This window comes from Dendrobates tinctorius, unplaced genomic scaffold (assembly GCF_039654945.1).
Source record: "Dendrobates tinctorius isolate UK_male_01 unplaced genomic scaffold, ASM3965494v1 ptg000003l, whole genome shotgun sequence".
Classification (NCBI taxonomy): domain Eukaryota; kingdom Metazoa; phylum Chordata; class Amphibia; order Anura; family Dendrobatidae; genus Dendrobates; species Dendrobates tinctorius.
Window position 1 is genome coordinate 92,055,550 of NW_027361671.1, and position 26,140 is coordinate 92,081,689.

General features: G+C 46.8%; 2 protein-coding genes across 3 annotated transcripts in view; one reads left to right on the forward strand and one right to left on the reverse strand.

The window, feature by feature from the left end:
• The window catches only part of KSR2 (kinase suppressor of ras 2), an 887,084-nt gene that overhangs the window by 160,278 nt on the left and 700,666 nt on the right, over positions 1 to 26,140 (forward strand). The gene's annotated exons all lie outside the window — the stretch shown is intronic.
• LOC141093048 (uncharacterized) lies at positions 8,874 to 11,447 on the reverse strand. The gene is made up of 2 exons (XM_073579526.1): positions 11,111 to 11,447; positions 8,874 to 9,835 (listed from the first exon to the last, which is right to left on the reverse strand). The coding sequence occupies exons 1-2, from the start codon at positions 11,445 to 11,447 to the stop codon at positions 8,874 to 8,876; spliced, it is 1,299 nt and encodes a 432-aa protein (XP_073435627.1).

Here is a 26,140-nt window from a genome sequence, read left to right on the forward strand (position 1 = left end):
CACCAGAAAGGCTGGCTTGCTGTGTACTGGCTATTGGGCACTCTGCAGTGAGCGCGGTATGTATATTCCCAGTCCCAAGAAGGAAATACACATGTAAAACCTCTGTTCCGTCCCTGCCAGGGTCTCCCCAATTCCCCCAGGACACACTTTGCTGCCACCAGCTCCTAGTTCTGATATTAAAATCAATATCGGATCAGGAGTCAACCCACCAGTAGCATGAATTTAGCCCAGAGGATGTGGCCATACGTTTAGAGCAAGGAAAACGAAGTTAGTAAATTTTTATAGGTTTACTCCAGAAAAGATAGGCAGTGTTTAGAAAAATATAAAAAGATGTTACAAATGAGACAATTACAATATATACAGGTAATTACAAAATAAAATGGATTAAAAGAAAGAACTTATGTATCTCAGTCAATGGTATGCCATGTGGGAGAGGAGAGTTACCAAGGACCAGGATTCAGTCCACAGAAGGGATGGTATATGCTGTCTCCCCCAGCCTGAATGAGCCTGCTATCCTTATACCTTCTTCTGGGTTATCTCACTGGGTGGGTGGAGCTATGGAATGTACACTCCTTTTCAAAAGTTACTACAAACTCATAAGTGTCATAACTCTGGCCGTGTGGTTCGCAGAGTAACGGCAGGAATATCATTTTACTTATTATGAAATTATCGTTCTTTCAATACCAGATATGAACTACTTGCAGGCTAGTGGCTGGCGGGAACCCTTTTCTCAACTCCGGATAGGCGCCAAAGCTTCAAAACCCACCGGTGGATAGCTCTAACCCAGCAGTTTCCAGAAATATAAGCTTCCTGCTTCTATGAATATTCTACGCCATTATATTTGATCAGAGATACACAAAGGAACCATGTGCTTTTAGACAAAGGCTGGTTTCTGATCACACCACTGTCATGATCCATGCGGGATCAGGACAGGTAAAAGCACAGGTAACCTTTTTTTCTTCTCAAGCTGTGCTTAGAGATGTTTTTGCCCCCGGTGGCCAGTTGGATTATTGCACTGTGGTGTCGTTTGTTCTAAGTTTGCCCCCGGTGGTGGTGAGCGTCATTGCACTCTGTTTCTTTAGTTAAGTGCACATGATTAGATTTCAGGTGAGATTGCTGGCTCTGCTATAAAAGAGTCACAGGTGTTGCAATCAGTGTTGTTGATAGTATTCATTTTCAACCATCCCTGGTGGAGGAAGGAGCTGGAGAGAGCTCCATGCAGCACGGTCAAAGCCCTGGTGTGGAAGGAGTCAGAGGGTATTTCCTTGCAGCTCTGACAGTGCTTGGTGCAGCATTTCAGGAGGAGAGCTGCATTCTGGTGGTGCACTTTGTAGCCTGGAGCAAGTGCACAGAGTAAAGCTAAGTGGTGTTCCCCTGTTTGTGTTTTCCCTTCTTGTGTATTAGTACAGCGGTGGGGCCAGTGCCTGCGCCACCCAGCTCCCTAGCAAGGGATAGGTGTAGGGTGTGCTAGGGCGACAGGTATCCTGAGCGGCGCCTGGTGCGGAGCCGGCACAGGGAACGTTAGGAGCGTTAGGGACACTGACTCAGGGGAGTGCAGGAGGTCTCCACGTCCCCTTTCCCTATCGCAGGGCCCACCGCTGTAACTGTTGTCCCACCCCCTTGTCTTGTTGTTTACAGTTACCGGCCTGCGGGCCATGTCACACAGGACAGCTTCATGTGCCGCATCGTGTTGTTTCAGTTACTGGCCTGCGGGTCGCGTCACACACGATGGGTCCACGTGACAACCACATTCCTGAGGGATGGGTGAGGGGAATCACACACACACTCCTGAGGGAGGGGGAAAAGTGAGATAGAATTACACAGTGCTGGCAGGGAGAGAAGGAGGGGGTTGGACGCTGAAGCTTATGTGTGTACTGTACAACCTAATAGGGGGGAAGGGCAGCATGTGTGTTCCAGTAGTTGCAGTGGAAAGTTCTGGAAGTGTACTCGAACCCCTGGAAACGTAGCCTAACAAAAGTTCTGTGATATATGTACAGTTGGATGATGGCAAGTTTGCATCTTTATTACCAAAGGGCATAGCATTAGAACAAAGGGGTACAGAAAAAAAAATCAATGGAACAGCAGTAATTCAAAGAGATACTCTAAATGAAATCAGAATTTAAAGGGATTGTCCAACAAAATGAAGATCCTTTCTAATAAGCTATCTTAGAGATCTCTCCACTATGTAGATCTTCGGAAATTCCACAGCAGCAAAAAAGGCAGTCACAGTTCTGGGATGTATTAAGAGAAGCATACAGTCTAGATCACATGAAGTAATTATCCCCTCTACTCCTCCTTGGTCAGGTTTCATCTGGAATGCTGTATCCAGTTCTGGGCACCACATTTTAAAAAAGACATCGAAAAACTGGAGTAAGTTCAGAGAAGAGTGACCAGGATGGTGAGCGGACTGCAAAGTATGTCCTATGAGGAGCGGTTAAGATCTAGGAATGTTTAGCTTGCAAAAAAGGATTAGACGAGACTTAAGAGCAGTGTACAAGTGGAAGCAATGGAATGAAACTGAAAGGGAGAAGATACTGATTAGATATTAGAAAAAACTTTTTGACAGTGAGGGTGATCAATGAGTGGAACAGGCTGCCACGAGAGGTGATGAGTTCTCCTTCAATGGAAGGCTTCAAACAGAGGCTGGACAGACATCTGTCTGAGATGGTTTAGTGAATCCTGCATTAAGCAGGAGGTTGGACACAATGACCCTGGAGGTTCCTTATAGCTATTATTATTATTATTTATTGTTATAGCGCCATTTATTCCATGGCGCTTTACATGTGAGGAGGGGTATACATAATAAAAACAAGTACAATAATGTTAAACAATACAAGTCATAACTGGTACAGGAGGAGAGAGGACCCTGCCCGCGAAGGCTCACAATCTACAAGAGATGGGTGAGAATACAGTAGGCGAGGGTAGAGCTGGTCGTGCAGCGGTTTGGTCAATCGGTGGTTACTGCAGGTTATAGGCTTGTCGGAAGAGGTGGGTCTTCAGGCTCTTTTTGAAGGTTTCGATGGTAGGTGAGAGTCTGATATGTTGTGGCAGAGAGTTCCAGAGTAGGGGTGATGCGCGAGAGAAATCTTGTATGCGATTGTGGGAAGAGGAGATAAGAGGGGAGTAGAGAAGGAGATCTTGTGATGATCTGAGGTTGCGTGCAGGAAAGTACCGGGAGACGAGGGCACAGATGTATGGAGGAGACAGGTTGTGGATGGCTTTGTATGTCATGGTTAGGGTTTTGTACTGGAGTCTCTGGGTAATGGGGAGCCAGTGAAGGGATTGATAGAGGGGAGAAGCTGGGGAATAGCGGGGGGACAGGTGGATTAGTCGGGCAGCAGAGTTTAGAATAGATTGGAGGGGTGCGAGAGTGTTCGAGGGGAGGCCACAGAGCAGGAGGTTACAGTAGTCAAGGCGAGAGATAATGAGGGCAAGGACTAGGGTTTTTGCAGATTTTTGGTTGAGGAATGAACGGATTCGTGAAATATTTTTGAGTTGAAGTCGGCAGGAAGTGGAAAGGGCTTGGATATGTGGTTTGAACGAGAGATCAGCGTCAAGGATTACCCCGAGGCAGCGAGCTTGTGGGACTGGGGAGAGTGGGCAGCCATTTACTTTAATGGATAGGTTCGTTGGGGGGGTCACGTGAGATGGGGGAAAGATGATGAATTCTGTTTTGTCCATGTTAAGTTTCAGAAATCTAGCGGAGAAGAAGGATGAAATAGTGGACAGACATTGAGGGATTCTGGTTAGTAGGGGGGTGATATCTGGTCCAGAGATGTAGATCTGTGTGTCGTGAGCATAGAGATGATACTGAAAAACATGAGATTCTATGAGCTGTCTCAGGCCAAAGGTGTAAATGGAGAAGAGCAGGGGTCCTAGGACTGAACCTTGTGGTACTCCGACAGATAGGGGGCGAGGTGAGGAGGTGGTGTGTGAGTGGGAGACGCTGAATGTCCGGTCTGTTAGGTATGATGAGATCCAGGATAGGGCCAAGTCTGTGATGCCAAGGGATGAGAGGGTCTGTAATAATAGGGAATGGTCCACTGTGTCAAAGGCAGCCGACAGGTTCAGGAGGACGAGGACAGAGTAGTGTCGCTTGCTCTTGGCAGTTAAGAGGTCATTGGTGACCTTAGTAAGGGCAGTTTCAGTGGAGTGGTGTGACCGGAAGCCTGATTGTAAGCGGTCGAAGAGGGAGCAAGAAGAGAGATGGGAGGACAGTTCAAGGTAGACGTGTTGTTCCAGTAGCTTGGCGGCATAGGGGAGAAGTGATATAGGGCGATAGCTAGATACAGAGGATGGGTCAAGAGAGGGCTTTTTGAGGATAGGTGTGATGGAGGCATGTTTAAAGCTTGAGGGGAAAACACCAGATGTTAGTGAGAGGTTGAAGAGATGGGTTAGGGTTAGGATGAAGACTGTGGTGAGGTTTGGGATGAAGTGGGATGGGATCGGGTCAAGTACACAGGTGGTGAAATGTGATCTTGAGAGTAGAGTGGAGAGTCGATCTTCTGTGATGTTGGAGAATTTGGTTTAGGAGGTGGAGGGCTCTGGGGGTTGTTGACCAAAACTGTCTCTGATGTTATCAATCTACTGCTTGAAAAATGAGGCAAAGTCTTCAGCTGAGATGAGTGGGGAGGGAGGAGGTTCTGGGGGACGGAGGAGAGAATTGATGGTGTTGAATAACTGTTTAGGGTTGTGAGACAGGGAGGATATGAGAGATGAGAAGTAGGTTTGTTTAGCTGTTGCGAGTGTGGTCTTGAAAGTAGTGAGGGACTGTTTGAATGCGATGAAGTGCTCGTTGGAGTGGGATCGTTTCCATCTGCGCTCAGCAGCCCTGGAAGTTCGCCTCAGTTCTTTCTGTTGATTTTGCGAGCTTTGGTATGTGTAAGTGGGGCAGCAGATTCCAAAGCTGCAGCTATTGTGGTGTTATATAGAGCAGCAGCGTCATCCGCATTGTGTAAGGAACTTATATCTGTGAGAGGGAGGAGGGATTCAGAGAATGAGTGTAGGTCAAGGTGTTTAAGATTTAGCTCTAACATTCTATGATTCTAAGTGATTATTGAATGTCCTATAAATCTGTACAGCACTAGAATGTTATGTCAGTAAAGGCATCATTAATGAAATTGCATTTGCATACCGTAGAGACTTCTTGATCATTCGAATGTGACTTTAGTGGAAAAGCCTAAGATCCGGATAATGCCGTCCTTGGATCTGTGGCTGTCGTAGGCAAATTAGACATACTGTATGTAAAATTCAGCCAAGATGGCTCTTTTAAAAGGCTCTATACAATGCCGGACAACCCCTTTAAGTGCAGGAAACGTTCTGATATCTTATACTTTGATGTGGATTTGCTTTTGTGCAAAATATATAACATATGGAATGAATATTCTTCTCTTGATTGAGGCCCAAGTAAAGCAGTCACTTTTTGCATTCTGCAGAGAACTGGACACATTGTAAACTTATACATGCTTTATGTTCCAACACTGCTCTGTCCTTCCCATGATTGACTAGTAGTATCTGCGCACTGGTAACTCCCTATCCCAATTTGGAGAGTCAGGAGTCAATTCCCTACATAACTGTAAAGTGACTCTTTGCTGCTTCCTCGATGGAGCCTGAGTAAGTGTGTCACCATTGCATTATAACACCCTCATGGTGGCAATGTTGTAGCAGAGACAGTAAAGCAGTCATCCAAGTTATTGTGGTTCCGATAGAATTGGTTTTTATATTCAAGGTTTTTACCTTATGTACAAAAGTACATTGCAGACATGCTGAAACCAAGACTTCACAGCGTGGCCAAGGCGCAATGACCAAAGGACACAGAACGCTTGCCATAGTTCTCTTAAAAGGAAAAAATAGATTCTTTTGCCTTTTCATGGTTTCGCATAGCTTAGATGTGGCAGTGACATTTTTGTATGTTTGCAGTTTTGCTTTACTTGTAATCCAAACCTTTTTTTATACAAAAATTCCATGAAAATGGGTGCTCGTAAAAACAGCTACCATTTAGCATATACAAAGCGAGGAGGAAGTCGATAGCCGTTTTCTCTTCCACCTATTAGCACTGTCATTAAGCAGCTCCAATTTGGTGAAGATGGCAGAAGACTATTTAAGCACGTTGTCAGCGCGCACTTTATATCTTCTGACAGTTACTAAATATACAAAGAACTGCAGGTACTAGGTTATTTTAGGAAGTTTTGCTACTTAGCATTAAGAAGGTCTACAAAGCATTTTACAGGTCTGTTCATACTGTCAGGAGACCTGTAGACATAGAAGCACAAGTGTTAGTGCTCATACTCATCTGCGTATCAATTGGACGAGTGCAATCCGATAAAAAAAATGTTTAAAAAATTGCAGCATTCTGCGATGGCCGCTTATATCGGATGAGACTCACCAATGCAAGTCAATGGGTGCGAGAAAAAAAAATGGACGGCACATGAGCCATCCATACGCTACCCGATTTTTACTGATATATTACCATTCTGTAGCATAGAACACTGTAAATTGTCCTGTAAATGATTGTAGAAGAATAGTTGCAGAGAAAAAAAACGCATTGCATACAGCCTTGCGGGCAGGGTCCTCTCTCCTTCTGTACTTGTGTGTGCCTTGTTTTGCTCATGTTTATTGTACTTGTCTATATTTGCCCCTTCCACATGTAAAGCGCCATGCAATAAATGGCGCTACTAAAATGTATACTAATAATGTGATGCTACAAAAATCGCATTTTACTCGCATGACACCCGTCCTACCTTTCTGGATCAACATCACAGCAATATTTTAAATGCAGAAGTGTGTGAGCCCTTAAGTTGTGAGCACATGTTGCATTTTTGCTGCATTTTTTCAGTGCAGATTTATCACAAAACCTGAAGGGTTTCCTGATGCCAGCAAAGTGAATGAGAATCCTGAAGCATGATGCACAAGTGCTTATTTGTGACTTGCAGATTTGGTGCACATTTAAATCTGCAGCATGTCAATTCTTTCACTGTTTTGCTACAGATTTCACCCATATTAATGAGTGGGGAAAAATTGGCACCAAAAACACAGCTAAAACGTCTACTTTTGGAGCTGCATTTTTCCTGCCAAGAGATGCAGAAATTATGCAGAAATTTCTGCACCAAATGCTCCAATATTTATGCTTATCTCTCTCCCACAATGACTATTCCGCTTCACATCACTTGTCTTATCTATTGAGTTATTTATAATAATAATAATCTTTATTTTTATATAGCGCTAACATATTCCGCAGCGCTTTACAGTTTGCACACATTTTCATCACTGTCCCCGATGGGGCTCACAATCTACATTCCCTATCAGTATGTCTTTGAAGTGTGGGAGGAAACCGGAGTGCCCGGAGGAAACCCACGCAAACACGGGGAGAACATACAAGCTCCTTGCAGATGATGTCCTTGGTGGGATTCGAACCCAGGACTCCAGCGCTGCAAGGCTGCAGCGCTAACCACTGAGCCACCGTGCTGCTGTCTGCTATCTGCAGTCTTGTGTATAAATATGTTATTCTTCAGATTTTGCATTAATCTAGCCTGATGAAGAGACCTGAGTAGTCTCGAAAGCTTGCAATTTGTTACCATCTTTTCAGTTAGCCATTAAAAGGTATCAACCACTGAGGACTCTCAATTCTATTCATCTATCTACTGGCTGACACGGTACAAAGATATATATCTTTCCTGCACCAAATACTTCACATGTGCACATACCCTTACAGTCAACAAAAATATATTTACTACATGACAATGGGTATTCGCGATTCCTATAGATTTCCTCCCCATCTATTCTAATATTGCTGACCCACCCAATGATGACTCACACACCTTTATTGGATAAATTGGCCACAGCACCCTTTTATTAACATTTTAACAAAACATTTATAAAACAATGTTCCCAAAGGAGGGGCGGTCCTCGAGGCCCAAGAATTGTAACTGCCACAGGTTAATGACCCCATAAACCTTGTCCCAAGGACGAGTCCTGCCTCTAGCCGCTAAGCACCAGCTCAGAGACACATATAGACTCAACCGGACAATATCCGCCCGAAATTCCCGCGTATTTCCACTTCTGTTCCTCGGTGTGACCATTATGTTCCGTTCCACATTAATCCGCCCAAGGGGGAGTCCAGGACCTTACAGATCCCCCCCCTCCAAACCGCCGTTTCCTGGCACCACCAACCTCGAGGACCACTCCCGCCACGCCACCAACACAAATGTTCTGACCCCTCAAACATTTGTGTCCCGCCACACTTGTAAACCTTTCTCGATGCCTTCCTGAATTGCCAAACACCATAAATCCAATCCGATCGCATTCAGATGGATCCCATCCTTCCTCCAATAATCCCCTTCGCCCGCTTCCAAATCCAAGTGACGTACAACTATCGCCCCTTTCCTCGCCATAAAACGGGAGACCGTACGATTTACTTTTATCCTAGCTTTCTTCACCCCTCGAACCGATCTCGCCCCGCGCCACACTTTTCTCGGAACAATATCCGACCAAACCACCAGAAGCTTGGGAAACATCGACCACAGCCTCAACATATCAAACTTAATATCCCTTATCAAATCCCTGCATGGCCGCTTTCCCAAATCGTTCCCCCCTAAATGGATCAACAGCACCTCCGGAGTCCGATCTAGGCGAACGAACCTATGAAATTCGGGTATCAATTGTTTCCACACCATCCCCCGTTTACCGATCCACCTCAAGGTTGCTAAAGTCCTCGGCACACCAAGCTGCCTCCCATCCGGACGAACGTCAGCTCTCAGCGCTGCCCAGAATACAAAAGAATGACCCATGATCCACACGAGCAGCTGTCCCGACTCTGAAACAAATAAGAAAACAACAACACCGTGACCACATTAATCAGACCTTGCGGACAAACACTAAACCAAATCAGGGCGTACATATGACCGAAACCTCACCGATTCCCAACGACCAATCCTCCTTACCATGTCCTCACCCAGTCCCCTGCTTGCGGCCTCCGTAGCTGCCCCAATCCGAAATGAGTGACCACTGTATTCCCTTGCTGAAATGCCCCCTCTTTCCAAACACCACCTAAATATTGTTACAAATTGAAAACGAGATAGGAATGAGCCATCCTCATGAACTAACAATGGATCCGTCATCGATCCCCATCTTGTTCCAAAATTCCTCATGCAACTCACGGGGCATAACGGAGACCCGCTCACCTCAAAAAGTACCACCTTACAACCCCTACCATCCCTATCCATCTTGGAAGAACGCAGAATTATTTCTAAACGATCCCCAAACACGTCCACATCCTGCCTAAGGAGCCCCCCTTTTTTAAAACGGCAAGGGCTCACCAATTCCCCCAACCGAAAGGCCCCAAAAAACGCCAAAGAAAACGCCAATTTAAGCAAAACAACCTCCCCCGGCGAAGCACATACCTCTCTCACGTGCTCGCTTAAAATTAACAGTACCTCATAGGATACCGGACATCTCTTGTCCGAAGCTCTCCAGTTTCTCCTCCTTCCCCTCACTGCTTGCAGAACCAGAAATGACTTAGTTAAATCCCGCAGCCCCCTAAACCTAAAGCCGAAAGCCAATCCTGACAAAAAATTATTAACCTTCGGAACCGACCAACCCGATTCCCAACTATGACCCAATAACAATAGCAACTTGCTCTCATCCTCTAAGCCACCGCCTATCCTTAGCTTCCAATCCTCCCAAACACGCCAAGTTTTGGAATAGTGAGACCATGTTCCCGATGCCAACGACCTGGAAAGCAATTCTCTTACTGCCCTGACAGAAGGTTCCATAATTCCTCCGGGCACGCCAACCCCGTGGGTTCCGCTTGAGGTGCCAACTCCCGAAATCGATCCCACTGTGAACAAAAAAGAGCTTCAAGAATAGGGTACTTTCTTTCAGGCTGCACCACAGCCGTCACACACAGGTTGGAACTCAAACCTACCCACACCAAGTGCTGTAAAATTCTGACCATGGTGTGATCGGAGGTTGACAATGAATTTAAGTTTTTTTCTGCTCCCAACGACTCGCAATTGAAACAAATTTTTCTGTCCCGCACCAACTCTCCCCATAATGATAGGGCCACCACTACCGGGAAAACCTCATACACTACCTGATTAGCAAACAACTCCGATGGCCACTGTTCAACCAACCACATACCACGAAAGAACATGCAAAAACCTCGATCACTGGTTGAAATAAACATGCCAAGTGAGTCAGCTGACACCACTGGCGCAATCCAAATCGACTTCCCGTTGTAAGATTCCAAGAAAAGTGCCTAAACTCTCAGGTCGCCTTTCAACTCCTTCTTTAACCGTATAAAATGCGACGGCGATGAAATCCCAACTGTAGCCAAGGAAAGCCTCCTGCAAAAGGCTCTCCCCATCGGCATAATCCGACAAGCGAAATTAAGCTTGCCAAGTAGTGATTGAACCTCTCTCAATGTTGCCTTCTTCAAACCACATATCCGGTTTACCGTGGCCCTCATATCTAACATTTTATCCACTGGGATCCTACATTCCATCGCCACAGAATCAATCTCGATACCCAAGAAACTTAGCGACGTGACTGGGCCCACCTTTTTTTCTGCTGCCAGTGGGACTCCAAATTTTTTTGCCACGCTCTCCATAGTGTGAAGCAAAACTGAACAAGCATTCGACTGCGCTGAACCCATAAACAAAAAGTCATCCAAGTAATGAATACAGGAGCTAAGCCCTGACACTTCCCTAACCACCCATTCCAAAAATGTGCTAAACGTTTCAAAATACGCACATGACAATGAACACCCCATCGGTAAACAACGATCGACGTAAAACCCCCCATTCCAAAAACACCCCAACAAATGCATGCTGTCCGGATGAACCGGCAGCAGACGAAAAGCCGACCTCAATGTCCGTTTATGCCAATTGAGCTCCTAGGCCGCACTCCCTGACCCAAGTCAACGTCAAATCAAATGATGTGTACGAAACCGAACACATTTGCGGGTCAATCCCATCATTAACTGACAAACCCTTTGGGAATGAGAGGTGATGTATCAATCTGAACTTGTTAGGCTCTTTTTTGGGCACTACCCCTAATGGTGAAACTCTCAAATTATTTACTGGCGGGGATTCAAACGGCCCAGCCATTCTACCTAACGCCACCTCTTTATTCAACTTTTCCGTGACCACTTCAGGGAATTCTCTGGCCGACTTTAAGTTCTTGGTTGACAACTTCACCTCAACATCCACAAAGGGGATCTGAAACCCGTCCCTAAATCCATCCCGTAACAAGACCGCCGCCTCAATATCCGGGTACTTATTTAGATAGCGATCCATCTCTGCCAGGCGTACTGGCGTCACCCCTTTTTTCAGTCCCATCAGACCCTCTCTGCTTCCCTCCCCTAAAACACTTTGCTGCCCCATGACTGCCTCCACATGAGGAACATTCATGCTTGAACTTACATTTTGCCCCAAATTTACATGCGCCATCGTTAAAGTAGAAGCACAGTCCCTTCTGCAATGCCAGCGAGTGCCCTGACTGCCCCGAACCCCCCGGTGCCCCCGGAAAAAATCTGGGATCCCTGCCCTGATCTAACCGGAGCCATTACTCTCATCCATAGTGCTATGTACTTGTGGTCCCAGCGGATGCTATGCCTAACTGCTTTCCGCTGGTGGAATTGTTCATCGTACCTTAGCCAACCTTGCCCCCCATACACTCTATAAGCCTCCCCGATGGCGTCCATATAACAAAAAAGGGATGAACAATTCTCCGGTGATTTCTCCCCAATCACGCTAGCTAGAATAGCAAAGGCCTGTAACCAATTTGAAAATGTCTGGGGGATGAGCCGAAACCTCCTTTTTTCTTCATCCTCCTTTTTTGAGTCATCCCTCCGGACCCTGTCCAAATTAAAGCGATCCAGTGGGAGCAACGAAAAAAATTACACGTACTCCCCTTTCCATATTTTTTCTCTAACCTCTTGTTTCAAATGTGCCCCCAAAGGCCCTTCAAAACAAACGTACACTTCCCTTTTCGCAGCGTCATCTAAGCGCACCGCGTCTTCTTTTTCCTTTTCACCCCCCTCACCTGTAGACCCCCTACCCACTGATTTGTCCCCCACCAATACTTCCCTTGCCGCCGTGCCTGGCATTGCGCTTAATGAAACCGGCGGCCCATTATTCCCCGATAGCGGACCCGGTGACACGTTATTCTCCAACAACCCACTGTCCCTTATCATAGAATCGTAGAGTTGGAAGGGACCTCCTGGGCCATCTGGTCCAACCCCCTGCTCAAAGCAGGATTCGCTAAATCATCCCAGGCCCTAACCAGGCTGACAGCGGTGACGGCTCCCCCTGACCTCCCCCCGCATCCCATGACCTCACCAATTCTCTCAGACCTTGGAAAAACATCCCCATGCTGGCACTAGCCCCCCCCACGGATGATTCCCCACGCGCATTTACATCAGAGGCTAATGATGGCTGCAAGTAAGTTACGGAGTTCCTCTCACCTAGCTGCCTGGGTGCTGTGTTCCCAGCGGCCGCCGATCCGGTATCCTGATGTCCTTGGTCCGTGCTTGAGGTACTCCTTGTCCTTAGAATAGCGTCTGCTGAAGGTCCGTACAGCCGGCCAGGACTGACTGCTGCGTCCATCGTTGGCACCATACGCTGCCGTGCTGTATCTTGCTCCCCTGACAGCGCCGGGTTTGTAGCGTTCTGTCCAGGGGTCATGTAATCTGTCGCCCCCTCCCAGCTGCCGCAACCCCCCCCATCAGCTAGAAAACCCCTTTGACATACTGCACCCCTACCCTCCCCTCCTTCCCTATCCCATGCAGGCATAGCCGTTCGCCTGTCAGTCTGCCTCATAGCAGCAGCAGCCATCTGGTGAGCGGGTGTACTGCTCTGGCACTCGCCGGCTGCTCTGCACTGTGGAGCCTGCCCTGCTGGAGATCTCCCGCTCAGCCGTGCAGCAGTGTGCACGCTGGGTGGTCCTGCTACTTCAGCGCTCCCGTCCCTTCTTCTCCTGCCTCTGGCTGAAGGCGCCGTGGAAACCGGCCCCTGTGCTCCCTGGCGATCCAGCTGAGCTGGGCCCATTCCTGGCTGGGCACCAGCCGCCCCTGCTCCTGGCTCCCCAGCAGGCATAGACGCCCGTGTTGAAGGGGGAAGCCGACACCTCCCCCCCGCTGCAGGTCCCGCCTCGACACCGAATTCCTCCCAGCTCTCGGTCCCCTCACCTTAGGCCTGCGGCTCGTGGCACCAGGTGGAGGGTCCCTGGAGGGGCTCCTAACACGGCGCCGGACCCAGGGGGTTACCTCTGGGATGAGGCGCTCCGGAGGCCTGGTTCTCCGAGGCAGTCGCCCGTCACCCTGACTCTCAGTCTGAATGGTTGCCCCCTCCTGCAGCAGGCCTTGTAAGGAAGCCTGCAGCCATCCTGCGCCCCTGGAGCTCGCAGCCACCCTCAGCTGCTGAAGGATCGCTTCAACGTCGATTCTTTCAGGTAGGATCACAGCTTGTTCCTACTGTGATGGGGCACCTAAAATGGTTGCCCCACTAAGATGGCAATGCCCTTTTTTAGTCCCCACCACCTCTCCCTTGCAACCCCTCCTACCACTCCGAAGCCTCGTCCCCTTGCTATTATACAAAAACCCTTTAACCCTTTCCTTACCAAAACCCCTTACATGTTACCATTCCTATAGTTCCCCTCAACCCTTTCATGTCGTCCTCCCTTCTATGGCCTGTGGCCCAGTACGGCCTCACTTGACGCTTAGAATAAGGGTTATTTTCACAATTATTCTTATAAAATGAATGAAAGGTAAATGCCAACTAAAATGAAAATTGTATAATGAAAAAAATATTCAATTTTGCTATTATGGCTGAAAATAACACTGCTGTTTGTCTAATGGGAGCTCAGTAACTTAAAAGGATATTCTCATCTGTGAAGAACCCTCATCTGATGTCACTATTACGTCAGACGGATTACGTAATGCGGTCTCCCCACTTTCACCAACATGACGTTCTGCACCTCGAACGTGATGTTCCTGGGGACACCCAAGGTCAGCTTTGGTACAATTTTACACAGGTGCCCCTGACCACATGGGCCAGGAAGGCACAGGGAGTCAGAGGATGTGGTCCAAGCAGTCACTGAGATAGCACCACACTTGCTCATAGGCTGAGAGATCCTTTTCATTAGCACCTGTGAAAAAAGAGCACTGCTAGCCTGTAGGACTGCCACCAGTTCCTCATTAGAAATGACTGGTCCATTAATGGGATTATATCAGGCAAGAAACCGGCCCCAGTAGCATGGAAAGTTAAACCGAGAAACAGACGCGCGGATTCGTGGATCGAGATAAAAGAGCTGCCGAAAGTTAAGTTATATATTTATTCTCCTTAAAGGCACAGTAGACAATACACTATATACACGATGGTTATACACATACAATGGTCAGATATGCAAATACAATATTGGTAGGCCAAAAGATACTAGCAGATGGATCATGTCAATTACTGGCTTGATGTTCAACCAGGTGTTCTCTGAGCTGCAGAGGGCAGGGACTGCCAGCTGGCTCCTAAATCCTTCACAGCACGTTAATTGACGTGACCCCCTATCGTAGTGAACCGCATGCATAACAGTGAGAGGGACCACATGGCCTTTATAACCTTTGGGTCACTCCCCTCCTGCCCTCTGGGCTGAAACCAAATCCCCTCCACTTGCCTCTAGCAGCTGTAAGGTAGCGCTCACTGAGTGCATTGGGGAACACCCGCTTGGCAGCGCTATAACATACAGGAAGACTCAATTTCCTTAAAAGTTCTCCTGGGTTTATTGCTCCATATCCCCAGCAACACAAACACAGAGTAGTCAGCCTTTAGGTTCTGCAACATAAAATAATAATGTCCATAAACAGGGCTTTGCTCCCCTCAGACCCTGTTCACACACAGGGCCAGGGCAATGTCCATTAAACATTCAGTTCCATAGGACAGTACAGTCTCTTAGGCTAGTTTCACACTTGCTTTTTTTTGCAGCGCGTTTTTCCCGCAAAAAAACGCATTAAAAAAACGCATACAAATGCATACAAACGCTGCGTTTTTTTTCAAGCATTTTTATGCGCATGCAGGAAAAAAACGCAGCGTTTTTGCGCGTTTGTATGCGTTTTTTGTGCGTTTGCGTTTTTTTACAGATTTTGGAAAAACCCCACAAAAATGAAAAAACAACCATTCAACAACACACAAGACCAATGGGACTTCATTGTGGGTGTGGTATGTTAATATATAGACCCTGTCTACAGTATTCTTCACATTTGCTTGATTCTTCTCGTGACCATGGATCTGCGCTGGAAGAGTTTTCACTTCAACTTGGATTTGGACATCGCGATGGCTCAGGCGTATGCAGTTGCTTGCCATGAACAAAGGAAGAGAGAGAGGCAGCGAAGACGGCGGCGTATGTGGATACATCCGATTGTTGAACTCCGGGAGAGCCGTGGGGCATACCACACCCTCTACAGCGAGCTACAGGCAAACCCGGAGAAATTTACAGATTATATCAGGATGTCCCACGAAAGTTTCATGGATTTGCTTGCTCGTGTCCAACAATCCATCCGGAGACAGGACACACAGCTCCGTCGTGCGATTCCTCCTGAGGAACGGCTACTGGTGACATTACGGTATGTTTTAAAAACCAAGGGGTGCGGTCTGATGTTTTTTTTTTAAATTTAGTATTCAAAACCTTGGGTAATTAGTTTTCGTGAATGTACTAATATTTTATTTTATAGTTTTTTAAAATAATATACATAAATATTAATTTTACTTCTTTGTCTGTTCACAGATTCCTGGCGACTGGAGAAACCCTATCTTCACTACACTTCCAGTACCGTATTGGAATCTCTACCTTGTCTGGAATTGTTGCTGACACCTGCCGGGCTCTCTGGAATGTTCTTTGCCCAGAATTTATGCCCCTGCCCACCGCTGAAAAGTGGATGGAAATTGCTGGCAAATTCTGGACAGTATGCAATTTTCCCAACTGTTTGGGAGCTGTTGATGGTAAACACATACGGATCATCAAACCCCAAAGAACAGGATCTGAGTACTATAATTACAAAAAGTACTTTTCAATAGTACTCATTGCGATTGCGGATGCCGGATGTATGTTTGTAGCAGTGGACATTGGAGCATTTGGCCGTGGTAATGACTCACAGGCTTTTAAACTCAGACATGGGCCGGAGGTTGTATGGCAACCAATTTAATTTCCCTATGCCACGGCCTCTTCCTCACACCGAAGCTCCGCCACTGCCCTTTGTAATGGTTGGCGATGAGGCTTTTCAAATGTGCGGAAACTTACTGAAACCCTACTCCAGCCGGGACTTGGACCACACCAAAAAAATATTTAATTACAGGCTGACCAGGGCCAGAAGAACTGTCGAGTGTGCTTTTGGGATTCTTGTTTCCAGATGGCGAATTCTGGGCACGGCCATTAATCTTAAACTTGAAACAGTCGATGAGGTGGTGAAGGCCTGTGTGGTTCTACATAACTTTGTGATGGCTAAAGAGCACCCGACCTTTGAACTGGACGATGATGCTCCTAACCCATTGCCTGAATTCACTCAGCACACTCTCAGGTCATCCGTTGAAGTTGGCCAAATGAGGGACCAATTTGCGGCCTACTTTATTTCTGATGTAGGACGGGTGCACTGGCAAGATGAAATGGTGTAATGTTTTTGTTTGTTTATGGTAATAAAAAACCTTATTTGATACCATTACTGAGTGCACTATATTTTTTAAACTCCAATTAAATAAAAAACTTCCCATGTATAACTGAATTTTTTGATGTTCACACACCTGGGCAGGTAAATACACATATGAAAATGCAGCATTGCTAGTCTGCGTGAAATATATTGGAACGAGCAAAGCTGCAGGCCATGAATCAGGAAACCATTTTTTTTCAAGAGAAAATTGTGCAACTAGTTGAAAACAAAGTATGTGATTTTCTCAAAACACAACCCTCAAAACCCAACCCCAATGAAAGTCCATGGGGAATACAAGTCAGCATTGAGTGGATGAATGTAATCTGCTCCATTCCAACTTACAAGTTATTACACTAGGCCTTGGAATGACTATACTAGGCCGTGGTATTTCAAATATGAGTATAGTAGGCCTTGGGCCTACTAGTATAGTCATATGTGAAATACCACGGCCTAGTATAGTCATAACAAGGCCTACTCGATTTTTGCCAACTAGGATCTTGTTTCACGAAAAACAAACGGGTGAAACTTGACAAGTTTCAACAGTTTGTTTTTCATGAAACCAGATTCTAGTTGGTGAAACTAGAGTTATTACACTAGGCCTTGTAATGACTATACTAGGCCGTGGTATTTCAAATATGAGTATAGTAGGCCTTGGGGCTAGTAGTATAGTAATATGTGAAATACCACGGCCTAGTATAGTCATACCAAGGCCTACTGTAATAACTCGATTTTTAACAACTAGCATCTTGTTTCACAAAAAACAAACTGGTGAAACTAGAAAGAAACTTATTTTTAAGACAAGTTTCAACAGTTTGTTTTTCATGAAACCAGATCCAAGTTGGTAAAACTCGAGTTATTACACTAGGCCTTGGTATGACTATACTAGTCCGTGTTATTTCACATATGACTATACTAGGCCTTGGGTTGGTTTTTAACATGTATTTACCCATCAGTGTGTGTGAGCGGCGCAAACAACATTAATGAAACTTAGTAATGGTGAACCACAAATGTAAATTTATTTTTTATCACAAAAATAAACCAAAAAATTATTTTTTCCGGCGTTTGGGGGCAGATGGTTTCAATTTGGGGGTGTGCAGGGAATATGCAACACTTGCAGTTGAAGACGGTGTTTGAGGGGAAGGGGCAACAAAACTTGTGGGGGAAGGTAGTCCAGTTAAGGGAATTAAACTAGGAACACTTGGAGGAGAGGAAATCTGTTCAGGTACATTAGTTGTAATGGCATGTCGCCGTAGGCTTGTGTGCCTGGACCGACTTTGGCCCAATGCCCGCCTTGATAGATTTCGCCTTGAACTAGGGGCAAATATTGAATGTAGGTCCCCCGTCTGCTGGTATGGCTGCTGCTGCTGAGGTGGCGGCTGCTGCTGCTGAGGTGGCGGCTGCTGCTGAGGTGGCGGCTGCTGCTGAGGTGGCTGCTGCTGCTGAGGTGGTTGCTGCTGCTGAGGTGGTTGCTGCTGCTGCTGAGGTGGCTGCTGCTGCTGAGGTGGCTGCTGCTGAGGTGGCTGCTGCTGCTGAGGTGGCTGCTGCTGCTGCTCTTCGTTGTCAGTGCTCGTCCTTGCAGGAGGACTGGTGGCGGCAGTGATGGTCCAGGTTTGCAGAGTGGTGGTGGCAGGGCTACTACATGTTGTTGTAGCGGCAGGGCTGTTCCATGTTTGCCTAGTGGTGGCTGAGCTCCACGCATGCATGGGAGTGGCGGTGGTGCTCCAGACAGGAGCAGCGCTTGCCATGGTGGTGTCGGTGAAGTGACCAGCTGCACTCAGACTTGTGGTGGTGTAACGGTGGGTGTCCTGGCTTTGAATAGAGGTGTCCGTGCAGTGGTATGCAGCACAAGTCGGTAGTGAGGTGAAGCGAGTCAATGGTGGCACAGGTGGAAAGGACACCACTGACTGCTGACCGTACCGATTATGCTGCATAGCCTGCAAGAAAGCATTGTTGCAGGCCTGCAGCACATTCAGCTGTTGATCAGGACTAAGGTGTTCCGCCATGCCCTTTTCAATCTTACTAAAAAAATGGTGTGCTGGTCTGTTGAGGTCGGCCTCCAGACGGTCAAGGCGCTGTTCTACAGAATTGAAGCGGTGTTCAAAGTGGTTAAAACCACGTTCCATGAGTGCAAAACCGCTTTCAACTCTGTCGGACAGTGACTTGAGGCTGGAATTAAATGTCTCGCTCAAATGCATAAACTCGGGCAAGACATTCCTGTCCAAGGCCCTCTGCCGCTGGCGGGTAGTGCCCGCATAACCAGTGGCAGAGACCTGGGACAGGGGAACACCTGATGGCCCAGCTTCCTGGTCACCAGCTGTGTGTGTGGTTGACCTGCAAGGTGCTTCCTGGCTGTCGGATGGCTGGGACGGGTCAGAGGACGTCCGAGGAAGGACCGCTCCAGGGCCAGGTTGCAGGGTGCTGCTCCAGGTGCTGTGGAAGAAAGGAAAATCATTACTACCATGCCTTTACAAGAAGCATCAGCTGTGGATTAGAAAAACACAGATTAATAAAAATAAAAACCCAAAATTTATAATACTTACGATCTCGTGGTAAGGACCGGTCTTAGGAACTGCAACGCGTGATAATGACGGTATCTAGTTCTGGTCCTTGACGCAGATCCACTGCGAACCTGGCCCTCAGCACGAACATCACTGTTGAAGCGGTCCTTGATCGAACGCCAACGTGTTCGGACTTTGTCCACTGTTGATAAAAAAAAAACAGTGCCGTCAAGGACAACAGTCACTGCGGCACAATGTAGCAATACAATACTCAAAGCAGTCACTGTAGACCCCGATGACACTGTTGGGTTTCCTGCTAGAATACACCTAGCACGAAACCCAACAGTGCCGTCAAGGACAACAGTCACTGCGGCACAATGTAGCAATACAATACTCAAAGCAGTCACTGTAGACCCCGATGACACTGTTGGGTTTCCTGCTAGAATACGCCTAGCACGAAACCCTACAGTGCCGTCAAGGACAACAGTCACTGCGGCACAATGTAGCAATACAATACTCAAAGCAGTCACTGTAGACCCCGATGACACTGTTGGGTTTCCTGCTAGAATACGCCTAGCACGAAACCCAACAGTGCCGTCAAGGACAACAGTCACTGCGGCACAATGTAGCAATACAATACTCAAAGCAGTCACTGTAGACCCCGATGACACTGTTGGGTTTCCTGCTAGAATACACCTAGCACGAAACCCAACAGTGCCGTCAAGGACAACAGTCACTGCGGCACAATGTAGCAATACAATACTCAAAGCAGTCACTGTAGACCCCGATGACACTGTTGGGTTTCCTGCTAGAATACGCCTAGCACGAAACCCAACAGTGCCGTCAAGGACAACAGTCACTGCGGCACAATGTAGCAATACAATACTCAAAGCAGTCACTGTAGACCCCGATGACACTGTTGGGTTTCCTGCTAGAATATGCCTAGCACGAAACCCAACAGTGCCGTCAAGGACAACAGTCACTGCGGCACAATACAGAGCAGGGAAATACTCACTAAACGCCTTTTTGGAGGATGCTGTGGCGCTGTCCCAGCCATCCATCAACGCTGCGGCCACCTCATTCCATAGCCGCCGGGTCACCACAATGTCCTTGTGCAACCGGTCATGGCTGTCCCACAACGGCGAACGCTCCTGGACCAGGCTGATGAGCTGCTCATTATCCAGGTAGACGTCTTCATCCCGTTGTGGAACCTAGACAAAACACATTCATTAGAATAATCAAATTTAAATTGAATAAAAAGTTACAAAAAAAGAAACATAAAAAAGAGTAAAAATAGAAGATAAAAAATAAAGAACATTACAAATCATTTGATACTTACATTCCGTATCACCACCGGGACTTGGCTTCGCTGCTCCTGCTCTTCGCCCTCACTAGTCCCGTCCGCAGAAGATGATGATGACGATGTCTTAAAAAAGTTGAAAAAAACGTAAGAGATTTGGAGAAGCAGCAGATATACTTACCAGATGCACGAAAATAATCACCTCACGGTCTGCTTGCGCCAATTCCTGCCGCGATGGGGAATACTCGGATTCTGAAGACATACTGCATGTAAAAATAATAAAAATCATTAGTACATACATAATTTAAAAGGACAGGCATATAATGTAATATACTCACATTCTTCGCTGATATAATGGGTTCTTGGTTGACTGTCTGCTCTTCAATCTGTCAGTGTAGTAGTGGCAGAGTTTTGGCAGGCACCTCCTTTATATAGACTTTTTTTTTTTGACTTTAGAAGATTATAACTAGGACAACAAGTGGACACCACCAAAAAAACGCAGCGCTAAAAAAACGCATACATGCGCATGCCACTGCGCACGTATGCGCATCCATAAGCTATAATGGCCATTTTTAGCGCAAAACGTGCGCATACGTGCGCATGCGCTTTTTTCCAGGGCCAAAAAATACAACATGCTGCGTCTGGAAAATACCAACGCACACCCCAAAAAAACGCAGCGCATGAAAATCGCATACATGCGCTTACCAGCGCGCAGGTATGCGCACCCATGTTAAATATAGGGGAAAAAACGCATGCGCACGTATGCATTTTTTTCCAGCGCTAAAAAACGCAAATGTGAAACCAGCCTTACTGACGGGGTCAGTGCCACTCACAGTTGTCCGACCGCCCACTCTGGAAGTATCTCACAGACCTCGTTTCTCTGGTTCAGGAAAGCCAGCACTGCTTCCCCAGGCTGTGCGATATCCAGCAAGCAGGGTTGGCCTGGAGCTACACACACAGGAGGCCTTCTACCTCCCAGGTCACAGACAACTCTGTAATGTCCCACCTGGACACATGGAAATCTGTGCACAATCCAGACTCCCAACACCCTCTCATATGCTAAACACACCTTCATTATGTAGCTGTAACCCCACCCCCAGGTGAGGTATGGATCACATGGCTGGTCACCTGGTCATGACCTCACAGCAGTTCTCGAATATACCTGCAGCTTCTGAAGGAAAACAGAGTTACAGCCGGAACCCTCCCATCTCTCATAGCTACCCGCAACCTGGACCCATGTGCACTAACCGTTATCTTAATGCTCACGTGCACTAATAATAAAACACTCCGGGTTGCATCTCAGGGAGCATCCATCCCTGTGACATATCGACCATTCACAATCCTGTAAGTCACTGTTTCTGCATCACCACAGAGGGAACGCCTGTATGCATTACCTGGGGAGCCCATACAGCGCCCCCTAGCTGTCACAGGGGTCACTGCATCACGCAGCTAAAAACTCCAAAACCTAAGATGAGTCATAACTCCTTAATAGACGGTTCTAGGGAGGCGATTTTGCCGTCATCGGAACCAGCCAGGCCCCTGCTACACGTGGAGACTTAACACATCTTTGCTATCTGGTTCCTTCCCTGGGGTTTTAGAACGGATCGACACTCTGGGAGACGTTCGGTCCGTTCCAGAGAAATCAAAAATGTAAACGATGTACTGCTAGGACATATAGAATCTCCATACCTCATCATGGAATTATGTTTCCAGAATGTTCTCCTGAAGCTTTAGCATGACTTTATTGCAAGCAAGCCTTTGTTCTGCTCTGAGCTGGCTGGCTCAAGGTGTGAGATCTGTCACTCACAGCCTTTTGAGGCTTGACACCCCTGTTGAGCTAAGTGATGTCATACAGCTGCATTCTGATGGGAGTTTTATACTCCCATACCAAATAGGATACAAATGATTAACATTAAATTATGTTTCCTATTTTCTTCACACCATTGTTAACATCTAAGGCATATCCACTGCCTGCTTGGCTTCTTCTACAACTGCAACAGCATTCAAAGGCAAAAGCTGCTCTGGAGCTACAACTCTGGAATAGATGTTGAGTGCCCGTTCACAATTACTCTCATAGGTTTCAAGAAGAAACCATTATTTTGGACCAGAAAATTTTGGGAGGTATAACAGTAGAACAACACATTGCAGAAAAGATGCTCCAAAAATGTAATTTAATCAGGAATGCAATTATTCAATAAAATAGACATGATACATTAAATCATATGTCCCTTCTAAAGGCTACAGAACAATTAGGAGGACAATTAGAAATCTGAAAAACGTTAGTGCAGGTTTGGATTGTCAATGTTGCCATTTTGTAAAAGAAACAGGAATATTTTCTAAGACTGGAGACTGGGGTAAATGGCATATTTTCATAATTTCTAGTTTATTCTTAAAATGAGATTTATGATTTGTTGCCGTCATTACTTTGAAGGACAAAATAAGGAGCCTGTTAGTAGGATCAACCCTCCTAAACCATCGGTATTGGCATGTAGGTCATAGAGAGCAGAATAAAATGACACTTTGATATCTATGATCCAATGTCTTTTCCAGGGATATCCATGTTTTTCTTGTATGTAAGTAAATGAGCTGTTCCAGGCAATAGGGGCAGACACTAATCTGTATAAGAATCTACCTACAGAACTTATTGTAAATGAAGGGGGCAGTCACGACTCTGTTGTCGGGTGTCCCAGGACTAGAGGCTCCTTCCCTGTCCCTAATGCTAGGGGTGCCCTAGCTCACCCTATTCCCCGAGTTACTTTTCATGATGAAGATGACGGGATCACGCAACTTGCCTTAGATCCTGTATCCGCCCTCTGTCTGTACCCTTCCCTCATCCATGGAAGAGGGGAGTAGTAGTGTACAGTAATACACCAACCAGACTAACAAGGTAATACAAACAGAGATAAAGGAAGATACCAATCATACAAATATACTCACTCAGACAACAGAGGTAAACATCGGGGAGTGGAGGATGGGGTAAAACCAAAGTAGGAGAAGAAAAGGAATTATCACACACTCAAAACCTAGCAACAGTCACAGATGCATCAACCAAATGCCTTCTCCAATAACAATCACCAACAACTTCCAGCCATGCAGCAAAAGCTATCTCTCTGACAATGAGTGCTATCCAGGGCCCAGATTATATAGGAGATGGGAGTGGCTGACAGATCACAGCTGAGCCTTAAGGCCCTTTTACATTTAGCGATGCACCAGAGATCCAACCAGCGATCCGACCCGGTCAGGATCGCTGGTGCATCGCTAAATGATCGCTAGTGAGCTTTCATACAGAAAGATCTCACAGCGATGCAGCAGTGACGCAGCGCACGATACTTACCATTCACACACAGCGATCCTGCGTCCTCCCGCCCGCCTCCAGCGTCGCTCGTCGTCACAGCAGGAAGTCTCAGCAGGAAGCGCCCGACGAGAAATGGAGCCGGACATTCTCGCGCGATCAGCGATGGACAGCGGGGGAGCCGGTCGTTGGTAAGTATCACACATAGCGATATCGCTAGCAATATCGCTATAACGTCACAAAACCAGTGACATTTTAGCGATATTGCTAGCAATATTGCTTAGTGTAAAACCCCCTTTAATGCAGGTGAAGTGCTTCTAATCAATGCAGGAGTATGAGAAATCAGATGCTATGGTCTTCTGGCTCCTCTTTGTCACGGTAAACCAGTGACAGGGAGATTACCAGTGTGATGTGTGATGGCCACTCTCTGCTCTCCTTATCTCCCTGCAGAGCTGTGTGTGATTATAATTGACACATCTGAAGGTTCCTCTCAGCTTCCAGCTCACAGGCAGATAGGGTTGCAAAACAGCAGAGCTGTGAGAGCTGCAGCTGGTAACATGTTTGTAAGTAGACAAAGTTCAGTTCTCCTGTTCTGTGTTACTTACTTGTCACACTGGTGACACTCTCCTTTATTAAAAATAAGACTTGGAGCTATATTCTCATGCAGATCAGTGTATGACCGGTAGTGTGGATCAGCTCATTTACATATAAGAAAATCGCCAATTTCCCTGGAATAAAACATCAGATCTCAGATCTCAAGATATCATGTTATTCAGCTCCCTATGACCTATATGCCCATATAGACGATATAGGAGAGCTAATCCTACTGACAGATGCCCTTTAATTAAAGTAATCTTTGCTTGCTGCACAAGCTTATTTCTTCATAGCACAGATGCACCAGCCATATTTAAAATATTTCTTATTCCCAGTGGCGTAACTACAAAGTTATGGGCCCTGGTGCGAACTTTCAAATGGGGCCCCCATGCCAAAATATACGCACATCTCCGCTCTGCACACCTCGTACACGCGCGGCTCCGCTCCACACACCTCGTACACGCGCGGCTCTGCTCATCAAGTACATGCGCGGCTCCACTCTGTACACCTCGTACACGCGCGGACCCGCTCCGTACACCTTGTCACACGGCTCTGCTCCGTACACCTCATACACACGCGGCATTGCTCTGTACACCGTGTACACACGTGGCTCCGCTCCATACATTTCATACACATGGCTCTGCTCCATACACCTTGTACACACACGGCTCTGCTCCGTACACCTCGCACACACGCGGCTCCGCTCCATACACTTTGTACACATGGTTCTGCGCCTTACATTTCGTACACACGGCTCCACTCCATACACCTCGTACACATGGCTCTGCTCCGTACACCTCATACACACATGGCTCCGCTCTGTATACCTTGCACACACACGGCTGTGCCCTGTACACCTTGTAAACAGACAGCTCCGCTCCGTACACCTTGTACACAAACGGCTCTGCTACATCCACCCTGTAAACCCCTCCTGACCCCACACATAAACTTACCCTCATCCAGCACCATGACAACCAGCACTGCAGAGTCCTGCATACACTGAGGCTCCTGATCATGTGACCCCTGACTCCTCCCCTCGTGTGACCTCATCACAGGTCCTGTGCACACAGAACAGCCATCGCGTCAGGCCAATTGCAGCCTGGCAGCCAATCAAAGCACGGAGTTGCACAGCCAGTGAGCGACTGCAGCTCCCAGAGACTGCTACTCCCCTGACACGCCCACTACACATCTCACCTTCAAAGTGCAAACTCGCGATCTGGCCCCTAAGCACTCCAGGCACTGCGACCGCGGTAGTTACACCCCTGCTTATTCCTGCTCATTTTCTTTGTTGTCTGACATATACTCATGCTAAAGCTTCATGACTTATTGAGTGCTATGTTCATCCTCCCTGCGGCCCGAGATTGAGGGACTTGATACACATCTGTAGTGTTTTGCTATAGCTATTGACCACCTCTATATACATCAATTAATAAGATTAAGACCACTTATCTAATATTGTGTATGTACTGTATATCCATGCTGCCAGTATCCTGTTCTTTCAATGCTTGATTTATAGAAGCACTCCTCCTCCTCCCATCAAAATTTTTATCCTCTTAATATATTGCAATCATCATATTATAAAGCGCTGTGTACTTATGAGTGCTCATTTTGCCTTTCTACCTAGTTAATTATTCTGGTTAGGTCTATTACATCACTGACTAGCTGAATCCTTCTTAGCTCTATGTAGAAACAGGAAGTCAATTTTCCCTGTATGAGTCATAAGTCATTGGCAGGGGGGAGAAGGGAGCAGCTGGGTCAGGAGTTGAAGA